Raw genomic sequence first — 19,549 nt, 5'->3', positions numbered from 1 at the left:
GTGTCTTACAGTTTTCTGCATACAGGCCTCTTGTCTCATTAGGTAGGTTTATTCTTAGGTGTTTTATTCTTTTTGTTGCAATGGTAAATGGGAATGTTTCCCTAAATTCTCTTTCAGATTTTTCATCATTAGTGCATAGGAATGCAAGAGATTTCTATGCATTAATTTTGTATCCTGCTACTTTACCAAATTCATTGATTAGCTCTAGTAGTTTTCTGGTAGTATCTTTAGGATTCTCTATGTATAGTATCACATCATCTGCAAACAGTGACAGTTTTACTTCTTCTATTCTGATTTGGATTCCTTTTATTTCCTTTTCTTCTCTGATTGCTGTGGCTAAAACTTCCAAAACTATGTTGAAAAATAGTGGTGAGAGTGGGCAACCTTGTCTTGTTCCTGATCTTAGACGAAATGGTTTGTTTTTCACCATTGAGGACGATGTTGGCTGTGGGTTTGTCATATATGGCCTTTATTATGTTGAGTTAGGTTCCCTGTATGCCTACTTTCTGGAGCGTTTTTATCATAAATGGGTGTTGAATTTTGTCAAAAGCTTTTTCTGCATGTGTTGAGATTATCATATGGTTTTTCTCCTTCAATTTGTTAATATGGTGTATCACATTGATTGATTTGCATATATTGAAGAATCCTTGCATTCCTGGAATAAACCCCACTTGATCATGGTGTATGATCCTTTTAATGTGCTGTTGGATTCTGTTTGCTAGTATTTTGTTGCGGATTTTTACTTCTATGTTCATCAGAGATATTGGCTTGTAGTTTTCTTTTTTTTGTGACATCTTTGTCTGGTTTTGGAATCAGGGTGATGGTGGCCTCGTAGAATGAGTTTGGGAGTGTTCCTCCCTCTGCTATATTTTGGAAGCGTTTGAGTAGGATAGGTGTTAGCTCTTCTCTAAATGTTTGATAGATTCGGCTGTGAAGCCATCTGGTCCTGGGCTTTTGTTTGTTGGAAGATTTTAAATCACAGTCTCAATTCCAGTGCTTGTGATTGGTCTGTTTATATTGTCTCTTTCTTCCCGGTTCAGACTTGGAAGGTTGTACATTTCTAAGAATTTGTCCATTTCTTCCATATTGTCCATTTTATTGGCATATAGTTGCTTGTAGTAATCTCTCATGATCCTTTGTATTTCTGCTGTGTCAGTTTTTACTTCGTTTTCATTTCTAATTCTGTCGTTTTGATTTGAGTCTTCTCCCTTTTTTTCTTGATGAGTCTGGCTAATGGTTTATCAATTTTGTTTATCTTCTCAAAGAACTAGCTTTTAGTTTTATTTATCTTTGCTATCATTTCCTTCCTTTTGTTTTTATTTATTTCTGATCTGATCTTTATGATTTCTTTCCTTCTGCTAACTTTGGGGATTTTTGGTTCTTTCTCTAATTGCTTTAGGTGTAAGGTTATGTTGTTTATTTGAGATTTTTCTTGTTTCTTGAGGTAGGATGCTATTGCTGTAAACTTCCCTCTTAGAACTGCTTCTGCTGCATCCCATAAGTTTTGGGTCATCATGTTTTCATTGTCATTTGTTTCTAGGTATTTTTTGATTTCCTCTTTGATATCTTCAGTGATCTCTTGGTTAATTAGTAGTGTGTTGTTTAGCCTCCATGTGTTTGTACTTTTTACAGTTTTATTCCTGTAATTGATGTCTAGTCTCATAGCATTGTGGTCGGAAAAGATACTTGATACAATTTCAATTTTCTTAAATTTACCAGGCTTGATTTGTGACCCACAATATGGTCTATCCTGGAGAATGTTCCGTGAGCACTTGAGAAGAAAGTGTATTCTGTTGGTTTTGGATGGAATGTCCTATAAGTATCAATTAAGTCCATCTTGTTTAATGTGTCATTTAAAGCTCGTGTTTCCTTATTTATTTTTATTTTGGATGATCTGTCCATTGGTGAAATTGGGGTGTTAAAGTCTCTTACCATGATTGTGTTACTGTCGATTTCCTCTTTTATGGCTGTTAGTATTTGCCTTATGTATTGAGGTGCTCCTATGTTGGGTGTATAAATATTTACAATTGTTATATCTTTTTCTTGGATTGGTCACTTGATCACTATGTAGTGTCCTTTCTGTCTCTTATAATAGTCTTTATTTTAAAGTCTATTTTGTCTGATATGAGAATTGCTACTCCAGGTTTCTTTTGATTTCCATTTGCATGGAATATCTTTTTTCCATCCCCTCACTTTCAGTCTGTATGTGTCCCTAGGTCTGAAGCGGGTCTCTTGTAGACAACATATATACAGGTTTTGTTTTTGTATCCATTCAGCCATTCTGTGTCTTTTGGTTGGAGCATTTAATCAATTTACATTTAAGGTAGTTATCGATATGTATGTTCCTATTACCATTTTCTTAATTGTTTTGGATTTGTTATTGTATGTCTTTTCCTTCTCTTGTGTTTCCTGCCTAGAGAAGTTCCCTTAGCGTTTGTTGTAAAGCTGGTTTGGTGGAGCTGAATTCTCTTAGCTTTTGCTGGTCTGTAAAGGTTTTAATTTCTCCATCGAATCTGAATGAGATTTTTTGCTGGGTAGAGTAATCTTGGTTGTAGGTTTTTCCCTTTCATCACTTTAAATATGTCCTGCCACTCCCTTCTGGCTTGCAGTGTTTCTGCTGAAAAATCAGCTGTTAACCTTATGGGGATTCCCATGTATGTTATTTGGTGCTTTTCCCTTGCTGCTTTTAATGTTTCTTCTTTGTATTTAATTTTTGATAGTTTGATTAATATGTGTCTTGGCATGTTTCTCTTTGGGTTTATCCTGTATGGTACTCTCTGTGCTTTCTGGACTTGATTGACTATTTCCTTTCCCATGTTAGGGAAGTTTAGGAGTATAATCTCTTAAATATTTTCTCAGATCCTTTTTTTTTTTTTTGCGGTACGCGGGCCTCTCACTGTGTGGCCTCTCCTGTTGCAGAGCACAGGCTCTGGACGCACAGGCTCACTGGCCATGGCTCACGGGCCCAGCTGCTCCGCAGCATGTGGGATCTTCCCGGACCAGGGCACGAACCCATGTCCCCTGCATCGGCAGGCAGACTCTCAACCACCGTGCCACCCAGGAAGCCCTCAGATCCTTCTTTTTCTCTTCTTCTTCTGGGACCCCTATAATTCACATGTTGTTGCGTTTCATGTTGTCCCAGAGGTCTCTGAGACTGTCCTCAATTCTTCTCATTCTTTTTTCTTTATTCTGCTCCCTGGTGGTTATTTTCACCATTTTATCTTCCAGCTCACTTATCCGTTCTTCTGACTCAGTTTTTCTGCTATTGATTCCTACTAGAGTAATTGCGTAATTGTTCAGTGTTCAGTAATTGTGTTGTTCATCACTGTTTGTTTGCTTTTTAGTTTTCTAGATCCTTGTTAAATGTTTCTTGTATTTCCTCATTTTGTTTCGTAGATTTTGGATCAGTTTTACTATCATTACTCTGAATTCTTTTTCATGTAGATTGCCTATTTTGGCTTCATTTATTTCGTCTTGTAGGTTTTTAACATATTTTTTTGTCGTTTCTTTTTTTTTTGGTGGGTGGTTCTGTATCCCTGTCCTACTGGTTGTTTGCCCTGAGACGTCTAGCAGTGGAGTTTGCAGGCAGTTGGATAGAGCCGTGTCTTGGTGCTGAGAACCTCTGGGAGCCCTCCCTCCAATTAATATACCCTGGGGTCTGAGGTTCTCTGGTAGTCCAGGGGTTTGGACTCAGAACTCCCACCACAGTAGCTTGGAGCTGACCTCCCGGAGGGAACCAAGATCCTGCAAACTTTGTGGCATGGTAAAAAAAAAAAAAAAAGAAAAAGAGAAACAAAGAAAGAAAAAAAGGAGCAGTACAATATCAAGAATAAAAAACTAAATAAAGTTAGAAAGATAAAAAATATATTAGGAAAAATGAAATATAATTGAAACAACTGCAAAAAGGTAAAATAAAACCATAACATAAAAAAGAGAGAAAAAAAGGGATGGGGGGAATAAGCAAAAGGAGAGAACAATAACAAAGTATAAAGAATAACATAAGATTAGAAAAATAAAAGATTTATTAGGAAAAATAAAAATATAAAAGAATCCACAACAATGAATCAACAAGGTAAAAGAGAAACCGAATCTAAAAGAGGAAAAAAAAAAAGTCTTGCTATGGGGTCAGAACTTAGGCAGGGGTGGAACTAAGGGAGGGATGGGGTTTAAGGTGGGGTGGGATCTAGGCGGGTGCCTTTTGAGCATAGGGCAGGGCATGGGCGGGGCCTAGGCGGGGTGTGGGGTGGGTGGGTGGGTGGGGGGGGTGGGGTGATGGGCGGGGCCTAGGCGGGGGTGACGTTCTAGCGTGGGGCGGGGCCTCAGCTTAGGACCTGTGGGGAAGGGGAGAGGCAGCAAGTTGAATGGGGCAACTCTGGAGTGTGGAGTTCCGGAGTTTGGAGGTAAGGCTCTGGGTGAGTGTGTGTGGGTGGGACTTAGGCCCAGTGCCTTGGAGGGGGTCTCAGAGGGGGTCTCTGAGTGTAGAGGTGGGGCCCTGGGGGGGTGTAGGGGCGGGGCTTGGGCTCTGCGTGGCAGGAGGGAGGCTCTGAGGGCAGAGGATCAGGCCTATGAGCCCAACAGGCTCCCCAGTACCTAAGTAGACAGGGAAAGCGCTGGCCCCCTTCCCTTCCATTCCTTCACGTCTGTCCCCCACTTTCTCCCCCAGGGTCTCCCCTGTTGCTGCTGGACCCCCATCTGTGGGTGAGTCCAGCTGGGTGTAAGAACTTCTCCCCTTCCCCAGCCACCCTTCAGGGGTGCCAGTCCCAGAGGTCTAGGCTTTACTTTTCCTCCCCCTTCCCTCCCTCCCACTCCCTCAGAACCCACGTGGCTGGAGGGGGCCTAGCTGGGCAGAGGATCAGGCCTGGGATCTCAGCAGGTTCCTGGGGGTCTACGTGGGCAGAGGAAACCTGGCCACGGTCCCTTTTGATCCTCTGCCCTCCCAGTGGTTCCCCAATTTCCCCCTTCGGGCATTGGATCCCTTCCCCTCCTGCAGCTGCCCCTCAGGGATGCCAGTCCTGTCCAGCCTCCACTTCTCCCCCTTCACTCCCCCCATGCCCCATGTCATACCTGGTTGCTGGGGGCTTCCTCCTGTCCCCTTAGGTGTCCATGGTCCCCCACCAGTGCCTGATAGGTGCCCTAGTTGTGAAGAGATGCAAATTCCGCCTCCTCCTAGTACGCCATCTTGACTCTGCACCCCGTCACTCCTTTTTGAAGAATTTATTAAAGCTGAATTTGAGCTCTGCATAATTTTCTGAAATTTTAATCTTTACATATATGACAAATTTGAGTCTGTGGAGGGAGAACACTATAATTTATGTTCCTTTAATATAATTATTTTAAAGCCCTTGAATATGCCTGGCCAAAAAAATAGTACCTATTTTTTTGAAACAAGTATTGGCTAGGAATTGAATAAGGAATTTCGCCTAACTTGAACCTGATATTTTATTTTTACAAAGAGAAGGAAATCCTAGAATATAGGATCAAACTTGAACCCGATATTTTATTTTTACAAAGAGAAGGAAATCCTAGAATATAGGCTCAAGCTCTCTGGTATTACTCTGACATCGGTTTATCATTACGTGGACTCTTGAAAGGTAGCATCAAAACCACAATGAGGTATCACCTCACACCTGTCAGAATGGCCATCAAAAAATCTATAAACAATTAATACTGGAGAGGGTATGGAGAAAAGGGGACCCTCTTGCACTGTTGGTGGGAATGTAAATTGACACAGCCACTGTGGAGAGCTGTATGGAGGTTCCTTAAAAAACTAAAAATAGAATTACCGTATGATCCAGCAATCCCACTACTGGGCATATACCCTGAGAAAACTGTAATTCAAAAGGACATGTGTACCCCAATGTTCATTGCAGCACTATTTACAATAGCCAGGACATGGAAACAACCTGAGTGTCCAACGACAGATGAATGGGTAAAGATGATGTGGTACATATATACAATGGAATATTACTCAGCCATTAAAAGGAATGAAATTGGGTGTTTTGTAGAGATGTGGTTGGACCTAGAGTCTGTCATATAGAGTGAAGTGAGCCAGAAAGAAAAAAACAAATATCGTATATTAATGCATATATATGGAATCTAGAAAAATGGTACAGATGAACCTATTTGCAGGGCAGGAATAGAGACGTAGACATAGAGAACGGACATGTGGACACAGCAGAGGAAGGGGAGGGTGGGACAAACTGGGAGATCAGGATTGACGTATATACACTACCATGCATAACATAGATAGCTAGTGTGAGCATTATAAAACACAGGAAGCTCAGCTCCGTGCTCTGTGACAACCTAGCTGGGTGGGATGGGGGGGATCGGAGGGAGGTCCAAGAGGGAGGGGATATAGGTATACATATAGCTGATTCACTTCATTGTACAGCAGAAACTAACACAACATTTAAAGCAATTATACTCCAATTAAAAAAAAAAAAAGATAGCATCTTGTGCCTGGAAACATTGAGTTCGGGAATTTCTCTCGTGCACTGGGCTGTGTTTATATTAGGTTATGCACGGCAGTTTGCCAGTTTGTTTTGCAGATGTTTGTAATGTACAGTCTTACATCTTGTTTCTATTTCTGGAACACTTTTAAGTATGACTCATGTTTTCTTGAGGTCATCCTAAAAATACAGCTAGTTTCAAGCATTAATGTAAAATATACCACAGACACCACACAGTAGTACCTAACGCTTTCTCTCAGTAGTTTAATGCGACTTCCTGACAAATTAAACGTTTTCTTTGACAAAATACGCTCTACTGAAATATGAATAAGTGAAAATGGGATTTTTTTTTGAGAAGTGAGTTCTCTGATAACATAATGTAAACAACAAATTGAATTTGAAATTTTAATAAAAGGAGGTATCACTGGTATCACCAAAGCCCAAGAAATAGAATTAGTGTCCATAAAAGCAAGTCCACTAAATTTGATGGAGCCCTGTGAGGTTCATACTTGTAGGGAAAGTCTTGGACCTGAAGACAGAGCCTGTTAAAAAGATTTTAGAGGAGCAGTAGGACATGGTGGCTGGAGTGCAAGCTTTGGACTCAATTTAGGTCTCAATCCTGGTTTATGAACTTATCAACTGTGGACAAATGATGCCACCATAAGAACTTTGATTTTTTTATTCACAAAATGGGGATAATGAATATTTAACAAATGCTTATACTACTATTGGACACTGTTCTAAGTGCCTAATTTAATCCTCATAACCACCTTATAAGTAAGTTCATTTATCATATCCATTATACAGATGGAGAAACTGAGCACAGAGAATTTAAGTAACTGATTAAGATTACACAGTAAACAGCTATACTAAAACAGTTGGGATTTAAACAATTTGGGTTGAGTCTATATCCTTATATGCGGTAGTCTGCTACCTTCTAGGGTTTTTGTGAGATCTAAATGAGAGTATGAAAAATCATTCATATTTTTACCCAGCACATGACAGGAAGGCAATAAATTATGACTATCATTACGAGTTATTAAGGGAAGACAAAAGAAGGGAAAAGAAGAGGTCTTTATGAGGGTATAGCGTAGACTACAAGGCAAGCCACAGGGTTCAGAAGCTGCTTATCCATATTAAGAAACTTATGTAGAATTGAAATGTAGAGTCAGGCATTTCCAGATGCCTCTGGCAGGCATGGAGTAGTGGCAGTACTGCCACTGGTTGAGAACCACTGTTGAGTGGTAAGAGCAAAGGAAGGGATTGCTGCGAATTGTCAGATATGCCTTAGGGCCAGTGGTTCTCAGCACGTGAGGATCATGCTGAGTGGAAGACACTCCCATGAACATACTCAAAGTTCTACACAATTCCCAGGATCCGGCTTTAAATAACTCCATCTCCATGCCTTTCCCTCCCACTTAAGAAAGTACACTGGTGTACAAACTGCTCTTTTATTATAATTTTGATTCTTCCTTCAGTTTGCTAAGAAAAAGATAAATTATTCCTAAATGTCAGCACTTTGCTAACACTGACAACTTGTGAGGCGAAGACCTCACATTTGATTAGGAAATCCTACCTTCGATTTAAAAAAAAAATCTTGAGAAGAAATATGAGTTCCAAGGTCAAGGCATTCAAAATGGAATGGAACTCTACTGAGACTCTGTCATTATGAATAGTTACAAATAGTTATAAATAATAAAAGGTGGAGGAAGCTGAAGAGACCAACTTGGCTTTACCTGATAGAACTTTGGAAATTTCATATTTTAAATAGTCAAGTCCAGGTAATGAAAGGTCAGGCACGTTTCCAAAGGTGAATACAAAGAAGCAACATAAAACTTTAAGAATAGTGTAGAGAAGACCTGTGGCCAAAGTCAACTGAGATTTGTGAAAATAACCCAAAGTGTTTACGTTTTTAATTATATATTTGATATCAAAGTAAGAAGAGGTGGTAGATCTGCAGCATAGGGAACTTTGCATAATTTTACTGATGGAGAAATTAGAGCTTCTTAACTCTTATTTTGTTTCATCCTTAAACAGCAAGCAGATGGACTTACCTTGAAATAAGAAAGAGTAGACCATATATGACAAAGATTTAAGAGTAAGAAAGAAAAAAAGTGGACATCTGATAGTTAAGAATGAGGTACAGGTGAATTGCTTCCTAGCGTTGTGGAGCTCCTTGAGAGATTCTCAGAGGTATAGGTCTTGGGGCAATGTTTTTTATTCTGTTTTTCATTATTGGGCAATGTTTTTTATTCTGTTTTTCATTATTGTTCCTAAGAACATTTTCCCCCAATTGTCTCTCCCCAATTCCATGGAATTTCAATGCACAGATATATTGTATATCTGTTGATGGACAGCATCCCTTTAGTGGGCAACAGACCATTGTAATAGCTAAGAATTATTCTCAAGTCCCCCTCCAAGAACCAGTTTTTGCCCCCATGCATGGTGTAGAGGCTTCGTAGAGGACAGGAGAGAAGCCAAGCACCTCCACTGGGGTGATGAGTCTCCTGATTTTCAGACATAGAAGCATTGCTTTGGGGAAATTATAAAATGGTTTAATGTGACCCCAGTGATGTGATACACCAACCAGTCTGCCCAAAACATTGTCCTTGATCTTCCCACCATGATTAAGAAAATCAGAAATTTATCTTTATTTTTTCCAGTGATTCAATGTTAACTTTTTTCAGGAAGGGTAGGGGGAACCACCCTAGCAAGATTATGCTGTTGGTGGAGGGGGCGGGGGGGAAGCACAGCTTTAGTCCAAGGCAAGCGTTCTTAGATTGATCTTTGAATTCTTTCATGACCTTCCTGGATGATTAAACAAAGATTAACAAGTATGGGTTATTCAACACATCCAAAAGACTTTATGTTTTTTATATACATTTACACAATACATATATATATACACATATACATAACATCAGTATTGTATGTGTTTATGTATAAAATGCAACATAATAGTAAAAGAAACACTGTACCCACACCCAATTTAAGAAGTAGAATGTTACGAATACCGTTGAAGTTATCCATGAGAATCTCTCTGATTCCATGTCCAAGTATCCTGAATTTATCACTTTTGCATTTTTGCTTTTTCAAGCACTGTTTTATCATATATGTATGTATTTGTAAAGAATTCAATTTGCTAGTTTATTGAGCTTTATCAAAATAGTGATATTAATCATTAATGTATGATTTATTTTGTGACAAGTTTTTTTCTTATTTAAGAGTTAAACATATTGTTGGAAATGGTGGTAGTTCATTCTGGTTTTTTTTTTGTTGTTATATAATATTCCCCTGCATGCTTTTTATCCATCTCCTGTCTCCAGTTTTATTTTGAGCCACACTGCTGTGAGTATTCTATACATCTCAATGTATAAGGGCAAGAGTTTTTCTTGTATACCTAGGGAAGCACTTGCTAGGTCACTGGGTGACTTATAAGTGAGCAAACACAAATTAATTGTATTAATACAAACATTTAAAAAAATGTTTAGGGAGAAGATGAGTGGATTGATGAGTGATTTAATAGTAGAGTTAGGGACTTCCCTGGTGGTCCAGTGGTTAAGACTCCACACTCCCAATGCAGGGGCCATGGGTTTGATCCCTGGTCGGGGAACTAAGATCCCGCATGCCACGTGGCAAAAAAAAAAAAAAAAAAAAATAGTAGACTTAGAAGGGCATTATACGGAGTAGTCTTCTATTCCCAAAAGAGTTGGTATAGAGTAGACTTAAATTCTAAAGAAGTCATTTAAGTCTACATCAGACTTCCTAACTGTGAAGTTTGAGAGATCTCACAACCCAGTGCCAACTTATTATAGCTTTAAAAAATTTTTCAAAACTGTGATAATCATTAATTGTCTGGGATGATTTGGTCATATCCCCTTTTTAGAACAAAAGAGATGGGCTTTAAAATTGTGACAAAGTAATGGTACTAACTGCTCATATCACCCTTGAAAATCACTTTCATTCCTTTGGTGACACATTGTTCAAGCATTCTTATAAGGTTTTTTTTTTTGGCCACATCATGTGGCTTGTGGGATCTTACTTCCCCGTCCAGGGATCAAACCTGGGTCCACAGCAGTGAAAGCCCAAGTTTTAACCACTGGACCACCAGAGAATTCCTGTTTCTTAATAAGCTTTTAAGTATGGGATTATGTGTCTCTTTGTGATGTAATAAACTTTGTTCTAACATTAGATAATAATGGTTTTATTGTAAAACAGTGTGAAAATTCACCAGATGTATGTATGAATGTATATATGTGTATATGTATATATGCATGTGTGTGCATGTGTGTATATATGTGTATGTATATATAATATATATATATATTTTAACTTAATGTACTGTCTGCATTGGTTGCTTGAAGACTTATATGTAGTATTCTGATTTGCATTTCATTTTACCTTTTTTCCACCTTAAAGTTTCAGACTCTCTGGCTCAATCAGTAATTCAGCATCTAAGATGGATAATGCAGAAGGATCTTTTGGGGCAAGATGTCTTTCTAATAGGACCTCCTGGGCCTCTTCGCCGCTCTATTGCTATGCAGTACCTGGTAAGCAATGAATTCTTGTGGATTCCTAAGGGTCTTAACTATGATAAGCTATTTTGTAAATAAATTAAGAATTTATAAAAATACCAGGATTAGTCATTGCTTTAAAAATGTTGACGTTGAAGGGTGATTTGTTTATAAAGCATTTGGAATAAGTTACTTGGGAAGTAAATGTACATTTGCCTTTCATAGCTTTAGCAAATGTTGTTGTAAGTAGAAACCCCTCCACTTCCAGTAGGAAAGAGATCTATCTAAATTCAGGCAATGAGTAGCAGATAGAATCAGCAACACTGAGATTACAAAACAAAGTGTAGTTTTATACTATTCAGGAAGCATTCTTTTATCTTCGGTCCACATTTTGAAAAGCCAGATAATTCTGACTTTTGATGTTATGTGGTCTTTAAAGGGAGCCTAAGGATTACAGAATCTCTCTTATGTGTTAACTTGCACTTTTTTTTTTTTCTTAAATAGATGAGAAAATAAGTTCAGAGAAATTAAATAACTCACTGAAGCTTTATACGTAAATGATGGAGCTAGACTTCAGATCTCACATTGCTTCCCCTTTCTGACATGTTATCCCCTTAAATGTTCGTAGTTCTCTGAGTACGGTTGTGAAGCGAGTTGAAATATTCAAATCTCGACACAACTTTTAAAAAATTTACAGGACTTGTTTTCTACTACTTTGTCAGCGTTAATAGGCATTGCTCTAATGATTCAAGGAAGAACATTATCAGATAAGTAGGTCTGTCCCAAAGATACTTTTCAGGATGAGGAGAAAAAGCTTACTTAAAGTTTCCTTTGTAACTTGATATTAAATAATTGATTTCTAAGCTATTGAAATGTACTTCGCGTACTCTTCTATTTCGGTGGTGAATTTATCTTGGTACTTTCAAAATCATGTAGGGCAGGAATGATAAAAATAGAATGGACATATCAGAAACTAACTCCCTCTAGCTCATAAATTTCATATTTTTATTTGTTCCTAGAACCAGTTTGTGAGGTACAACGTGCCATTGTAGTATTATCCTCACTTTATTAATATGCAAGGCAAAAGTGTCTTGTCTAAGAATGCAGAGTCAGCCACCGAAAATCCCAGGTCTAGAACCTCTTTAGTTTTAAGATGTGCACTCACTGCCTGGATCATTTCAAAGGCCACAATATCTCACTTTGATTTTGTTTCTTGCAAGACTTTGAAGCTTGTTAGAAATGTGGAATGAGCCAGGCTAGATTATAGGAGTCTTGTTGGCTCAAAAATGCAACTCAAGTTTATAAGTACAAAGCTTGTATCTTAAAAAGACAACAAGCACCAAACTTTAAATTGTGAATTAGAGCTGAGGCAGCTTTAGGATGTGGAAATACATGGAAGAAAACTTAATAGCCTAAGCTGCCTTCCAAACTCTGCAGCGGGTACTGCTGTCATTAGCTATAGGATCCTATGCATAGTAAGAGCCAGAGTAGATGACATCTTTAAAGGCAGAAATTTGGGGGCAAGCCTGTTGAACCAATGAGAAATTAAATAGAAATAATTTGATAGTTGCGTTTATTTCATATTTCACTCATATGAAATGAGTTTTGTAGATAGTTCAAAGAAACCTCAACAGACCTCTGCCGCCTCTCCCATCTGCTGCTTCTGGTGCTGTTTGTCAACTTGCTGGTACCGCTTCTGTGAAGCCGCAGCTGAGGAGACCTTGGTGCTTGTCTTGGCTGGTGAAGAGTCCCAGGAAACTCAAGACTGAGGATAACATCCTCATTGTGGCAGTTCAGGGTGCTACCGTGGTACAATTTAACAGTAAGAGGCATACACCACTTTGTCAACCAGTGTGAATGACAGGGTTTTTCAGTGTGGGAGATCGTATTCAGACAATCAATTAAACAAGACAGGAAGGCGAAGTCAGAAGGAGGTATCTGCTAAAAGAAAACCTGCTACTTAACTCCAAAATTGTGCTCTCGTGGGCAATTCATTCTTATTTAGAGCAACATCATTTGGTATCACCACATCTTCACCACTATGGTGTATGTTTTCTCTATTTAAAACTTTTCCCTTCTTTCCACATATACTGAAATTTATGGGCGCATGGGACCCAGCACATTTTAAAAAACTAAATGACAATAATAATGTATTATCAACATCACATGGAGACAAGGTGGAGAAAAAAATCCCATTGTGTGGAAATATCCCCTTTCACCATTAATGGCATGCTCATTCAACATTTTTCTTTATACTCGTCCAGTAAATTAATTTGTTCTTCCTGTTTAGTAAAAACATATTGTATGCCTTATTGGATTGGAGCACGTCATTGCTTTTAATTCAACATTGTAAAACCAAGGATAATGTTAAAAACTTTTTGTACATAGTTGCTACATATATGGCAAAATTAATTAGGGATAGATTAATTATTCTAAAAGAAATGGATTCTGGATGGTTTCTCCTTCAAATCAAATGACTTTTTGTGTGTGAAATAATAACCCCCTTACCCCCCTCCTCCTTCTCATCTCACTTCTTTTCCTTCCTGAATAGTTATGTATGTGTCTCTCCTGACTATTGATATTTACCTTATTTTCACACTTGTTAAATACCTAACATATTGTATCAATATATAGTTGGTAAACATTGGCTCCTGGAGTAAATTAATTTAAATCACCCTTTAAAAAAAAGATGAACACTACTTACAGAGATGACTATCGTCTGTCTGAAAATCAAATAATAGCCAAATTATTACTCTTGATATTTGAAAAGAACTCTACAGGAGACATTAAGATTTATAAGATCTAATTTTGATTATTATTGCTTAAGTAGTAAGTAATTAAGTCATAAATTATTGTGTACAGTAAAAGTAGAGCTCTGAGGAGAGATATATACATATTTTGGTTAATGCTGCATTTATTGCATTTTTCTTAAAGCTGAGGCTCAAAAGGCTTTAATCTAGAATTACATTTAAAATGCTCTTCTGTAGAGTGACATTGTCAGATAACTGGCTCCAAAGCATACGTTGGGAACTTGATTTTTATTTTGGGACATGCTCTGCTTTTCAGGAGTTGACCAAACGGGAGGTTGAATACATCGCCTTATCAAGAGACACCACCGAAACTGATCTCAAACAGCGTCGAGAGATCCGCGCAGGCACGGCTTTTTACATCGATCAGGCAAGTGCTTACCACACTCCAACACTTGGTTGTTTACTCCTGGTCTTTAAGAAATTGATTTTTGAAGTAGAAAAAGAGTAGCTCATGTAATAGTGAAAGATGGATGTACTGTGCTAAATAAGAAGCCATAGTTGGAATTAGTGGTTCTAAAATGTTAGCTAAAGATCAATATGCTGATTTCTTAATTTTCAGTTGCTTCCTATTAATTGCCTATAGAAATTTGTTTTGTTTTAAAAAAGAATTAAGGCGATTTTAATATAGGAAATTCTCTAGCACATTTATTAATGTATTCTCAATATAAAGGTCAAGTTTATAAAGGTTTATTAAACATACTGAAATTAGATATATACTTCCAGGAACTGCAGCTTTTTGGAGAGAGTACTTAGGTGTAGGTTACCAATTAAAATAATATTTTTTGAAAATTATAATGAAGCTTGTTGTACATTTCTTTAAATATATTGCTTAAAATATTAAATATTGTTCTTTGTTAGGAATACCTAATAGAAAAAAGGACAGAGGCCTTAAACATTTCATAGAGAAAAGATTTCAAATATTCAATAAATTCGTGACAAGATGCTTGATCTTCTTGTTAAAAAAATAAAAATTAAAACACTAGCGAGCTGCTGTTTTTCCTTCACCTATCAGATTGGTAAAGATTAAATAATTTGCTAAGGTCCATTGTTGATGAGGAAGAAGGGATGAGGAATTAACATTGCTGTTAACGGGAGCGTAGACATGCAATTTTGAAAGAAAATTTGGTGATTATCTATCAAAAGAAAAGAAATTAAACATATTTATATCCAGCAGTAATATTTCTAGCAATTTTCTTTCCAATGTTATTCACACAAAGCGTGTACAGTTATATATACAAGGATGTTTATTGTAGCATTGTTTGATGTCATATAAAACTGTAAGTGAAAATTATAATGATGTACATTTAGGAGACTAATTAAATAAATAATGGTAAATAGAATTCTCTGTCACCATTTAAAAAAATGAGATGAATCTATATGAGGTGATAGGAAAGAAGTCCAGGATATATTAATGGAAAAAAAAATGAAGTTGCAAGACAGTATATATAATATGGTCCCATTTGTGATTTAGAAAAAAAGAAGAAATGTGTAAATGTTTGTGTATACATTGAAAATTTCCAGAAGGAAACACAAGAATCAGTAAACAGAGCTGACCTCTGTGGAGGTACGACTGGGCATTTGGGGTGGGGCGAGGAAAGAACATTCATAGTTCTTTAAATTTGAAGCTTTCCCAGGAGTACACACTATTACTTATAATTAAAAGAGTGAAATTGTAAGAAGCACTGAGTGAAAGAATTTTTGGAGACCAGAATATTCACGTTGTCACATAGATGACTAATTAATTACAAAAGGAAAAATGTACTTAAAGTGATTTGACAATTAACTACCTTAAACAGTGATGAGCAAACTTAGCATCATATGGTGGGAAAATCTGAGAAGTTCAGACTTCCAGCAATTAGAAAAGTAATGCTTTGTGGATGAAGCACAGAAGTGTATTTAAAGAAATCCATTTTATTCACATAATGCCAAATGTTCACTTTATTTCTAATTATAAATGGGAAAAAAATGTACTTTTACAGTGCTTGCTTCTTTTCGGGACCCAATGAGGATGAAATGAAGGAGATGGGATTTGAGTTGAGATAGTGGGCAGCTGAGGAGAGAGATTAGAACGTGAGACCACAGCCTGTGTAGAGGAGAGGGGATAGGCATATATTTAAGTGACGATGAAAGAACTGGTTTTGTCTGGTCGAGCATGGATTTAAAAACATATTTTTTGAGTGGCTTTTATACCTAGATGATGGTTGCAATGCAAAGTAAGGAAGAGAAAGGAATTTTTGTACGTTGATTATTTTAAAGACAGCTTAAAACTTTGCCTATTCAGAAATCTCAGAAATGGAGTTATTTCAGGTAACTAAGTTTATTGATTAGCTAAAGATTTATTTCTTGAAGCATAAAATAAATCATTTAGATGAAACTCTGATATTATATTCTCCTTGCCATTCTAAAAAGCATATTTTCAGATGATATCTATTTTACCATTTATAAAATATTTAAAGTGCTATGTAAATGTATGGTAGTATTTTATACTTTCATGTTTTCTTGGTGAATCCTACTTATTATGATAAACATCAGCTATTTAGGATGCTGTAATGCACTGACACCTTCAGAGCCTGTGATGGAGATATAGGCGTGTTAGTCCCTTCTCTAAGTTGCTTCAGGCTATTTATGAGATTGTATCTGATTTTCACATTTTTTTCTTCTTTCTTATTTGGCAGTTAATATTCCTTACTGTTTGCTCATAATCGGATCCTATCAGTTCCTTGTTTAAATCCATGCAATCCCATCACACCCAGAATAAATCCAGACCCTTTAACAAGGCCACCACACTCTACAGGACCCAACCTTGTCAACCTCATCTCCTTTCTTCTTTCCCTTGCTTTCTAGACTCCAGCTACAGTGACCTTCTTGTTCTTTTAAAAATAGACCAAGTGCTTTCCAGCCTCAGAGGCTTTGTACCTGATATTTCCTCTGCTTGGAATGACCTTCTCCCAGATCTGTACATTCCTGCCTCCTCGTCATTCAGCTTATAAATTCTCATAACATTCTATAATCACCGATCACGCCCATGCCCTTTCCACATGAACCCTGCTGTCATATACATAATGTAATCTTCAGAGCGCCTATCACTCTCTGAATTTACCTAATTATTTCTAATTATTTGTTTTCATGTTGATTGTCTGTCTTCCCCACTAAAATGTAACTATTTTGCTTATCTCTGGCACCTAAAAACTGTTTGGAATGTAACTCACACTTACATTTTATGACAGGTTTCTCCTTTGGTTAATCAACCTTGTTAAAATTTTAAGTAAATTAAGAATAAATAGGCTCTGGATGGGACCAGGGGGCTTTCCAATGGAAAATATATCTGTCCTTTTGACATCTATTTTGAGTCATCAGAATGAATAATTACCATCTGAATTCTAAATATTTGAAGTTACCAATTGATTACCAGCTACTCATGTTTGTTAGAGTGAAAGATCTTTATTTTATTTAGAAATTTCTTTTATTTAATATTCTTAACTGTTGACTTTGATGTCTGGGACCAAGGGAAAGGCAGTATCCATATAACTATCAGGTGGGGTTTCCTAATGTAGGTGGGTCAACCTAGATGAGAAATACCTGTGGCCATCTAGTGGGTGCTAAGGAGAAAAAGTTTGGGGTTTTCAGTGTGGTTGACATTGTATGCACATACGACTGATGTCCAAGTAATTTCTAATTGACATTTCAGCTGGAAACCTTGACAAAACTCCCAAATCCGAGTTGGGGGTCATGGCCATAGACTGCTTTTTTTCATGCAGGATTTTGGATAATTGATGATGAAATGAGAGGTTGAGCTCAATTACTACTCTTGAAGATCAGAATTGGTTAATAATTTTGTAGTAGGGAATTTATATTTTCTTTCAAAATAATGTTTATTTCTTCTGATTAATAAAGTCATAAATGCTCATTTTATAGATATATATGTGTGTGTATACACATATAGTATTTATTAATTAATAAATATTTATTGAAATGACTGCTGTGTGTCTAGGTACAGTGAACAGAAGAAACAAATTCCTCCCATCATAGAGCTTATGTTTTAGTGGGGGAAACAAAATAAACATAGTAAAGAAGGATAGTATAATAGAGCAAGTGATAAAGAGCATAGGGAAGAATATAAAAATTATTTATCTTCCCCTTCAAGACCAACAGTGTGAATATTTTCTGTATTTCTTTCTATGATGCCTATATTCATATCTATTTAATCAAGTATAGTAATCTTTACCAAAATGGTATACCATGCATATAAAGTTTTACAGTATGCTTTTTTTAAAACATGATATTTTTTTAGGAGCATTTTCCTGTGATATTAGATATTCCTCAAAAATATGACTTTTAGTGTCTGTACAGTATTTCATCAAATAGATGTGACATTATAGATTTAATATTCCCATTTTATCTACCTTCCCATGTTGTTGGCCATTCAGGTTCCTTCTAAGTTTTCACTGTTATAAATAACTCTTTGGTGAATATCTCTGTACTTAGATCTTATTATTACCTTGGATGATTTTTTTAGACTTGAATGCTGGAAATATAATCAAAGGGTCTAGACATATTCAAGAGTTTCGATATACATATATCGCCAAATTGCTTTCCAGAAAGGGTGTTCCAACTCGTACTCTCATCAGTGTGCACTGAGTGATTGCCTCATGGATTCTTGTCAATATTGAGTATTTCCATATATGTACTTTGCCAAACTGATAGACTTTAATTTGCTTTAAAAAGTACTAACCAGGTTGAATCATTATTACGTTTATTGACTATTGCTTCTGTAAGATGTCAATGAACTGAGTGGATATAGAAAAGGAGAGAGATACTGATGAAATAAATAAGTTACCATCTGTCAAGAAAATGTTGACATATACCCCATGTTTGTCTATGTAAATATTTACTGTAACTTATCCACTTGTTAATGTGAAGGTAACTTAAATATTTTTTATGCAATTGTTTTGCTAAATAGATTATAGGAACTTTTTGAAAAGAAAAATAGGTTAAAGAACAGAAATATGAAAATTTATATGACATATTATGACACTTATGGAGAAATAAGGAGATTAAGATTTTTTGCTACCATATTAACTTTCATTTGTCTTTGAAGGTAAAATAACCGAAGAAAAGCCTAAATTGTTGATATTCTAACTCTTTAAAAATCTATTACTCTAATTTTTTTCCTTACCTTACTTGTTGACATTTTTATCATTAATTCTGTTTATTGTCCTGTGAGCCAAAGAGTCCTGTGTCCAAAGAGCTGGAGAGGAAGACTTTTAAGTCATTATACATTGCTTGCATTTCTCAAATATAAGCTGTTACAAATTAGCTAAGCTACAAATAAATTGTGATTAAGTTTTTATGTCTGGCTGACAGGAGGCACTCTATATAGCGTTAATTTGGGGAGTAGAAAGCCAGGATGGGGAACTTCAAATGATTTTTTTCAACTTTTCTAAACCAGTAACTCTTTTCACACTAGAATCTTGTTAATTTGTTTGACATAATAATGTCAAGTTCCTTAATATACAATATACATATTTAATATTACATATAAAATGCACTTTAAACAATTACATAATATTTTAATGTATTCTCTGTTTTGGATAATTTTTTTTTTTTTAACGGTACACGGGCCTCTCACTGTTGTGGCCTCTCCTGTTGCGGAGCACAGGCTCCGGACGCTCAGGCTCAGCGGCCATGGCTCACGGGCCCAGCCGCTCCGCGGCATGTGGGATCTTCCAGGACCGGGTCACGAACCCGTGTCCCCTGCATCGGCAGGCGGACTCGC

At 36.8% G+C, this 19,549-nt stretch overlaps 1 protein-coding gene across 2 annotated transcripts in view; it reads left to right on the top strand.

The window, feature by feature from the left end:
* VWA8 (von Willebrand factor A domain containing 8) overlaps positions 1-19,549 on the top strand; it is a 368,625-nt gene that overhangs the window by 31,734 nt on the left and 317,342 nt on the right. For both annotated transcript variants that reach the window (XM_033436725.2, XM_004274556.3), the window contains exons 3-4: positions 10,869-10,999; positions 14,030-14,140. In XM_033436725.2, coding sequence (XP_033292616.1) covers positions 10,869-10,999; positions 14,030-14,140 — 242 coding nt within the window. The remainder of the gene's footprint in view (positions 1-10,868; positions 11,000-14,029; positions 14,141-19,549) is intronic.

Source organism: Orcinus orca, chromosome 18 (assembly GCF_937001465.1).
Source record: "Orcinus orca chromosome 18, mOrcOrc1.1, whole genome shotgun sequence".
Lineage (NCBI taxonomy): Eukaryota > Metazoa > Chordata > Mammalia > Artiodactyla > Delphinidae > Orcinus > Orcinus orca.
This window is presented reverse-complemented; position numbering and strand designations above follow the sequence as displayed.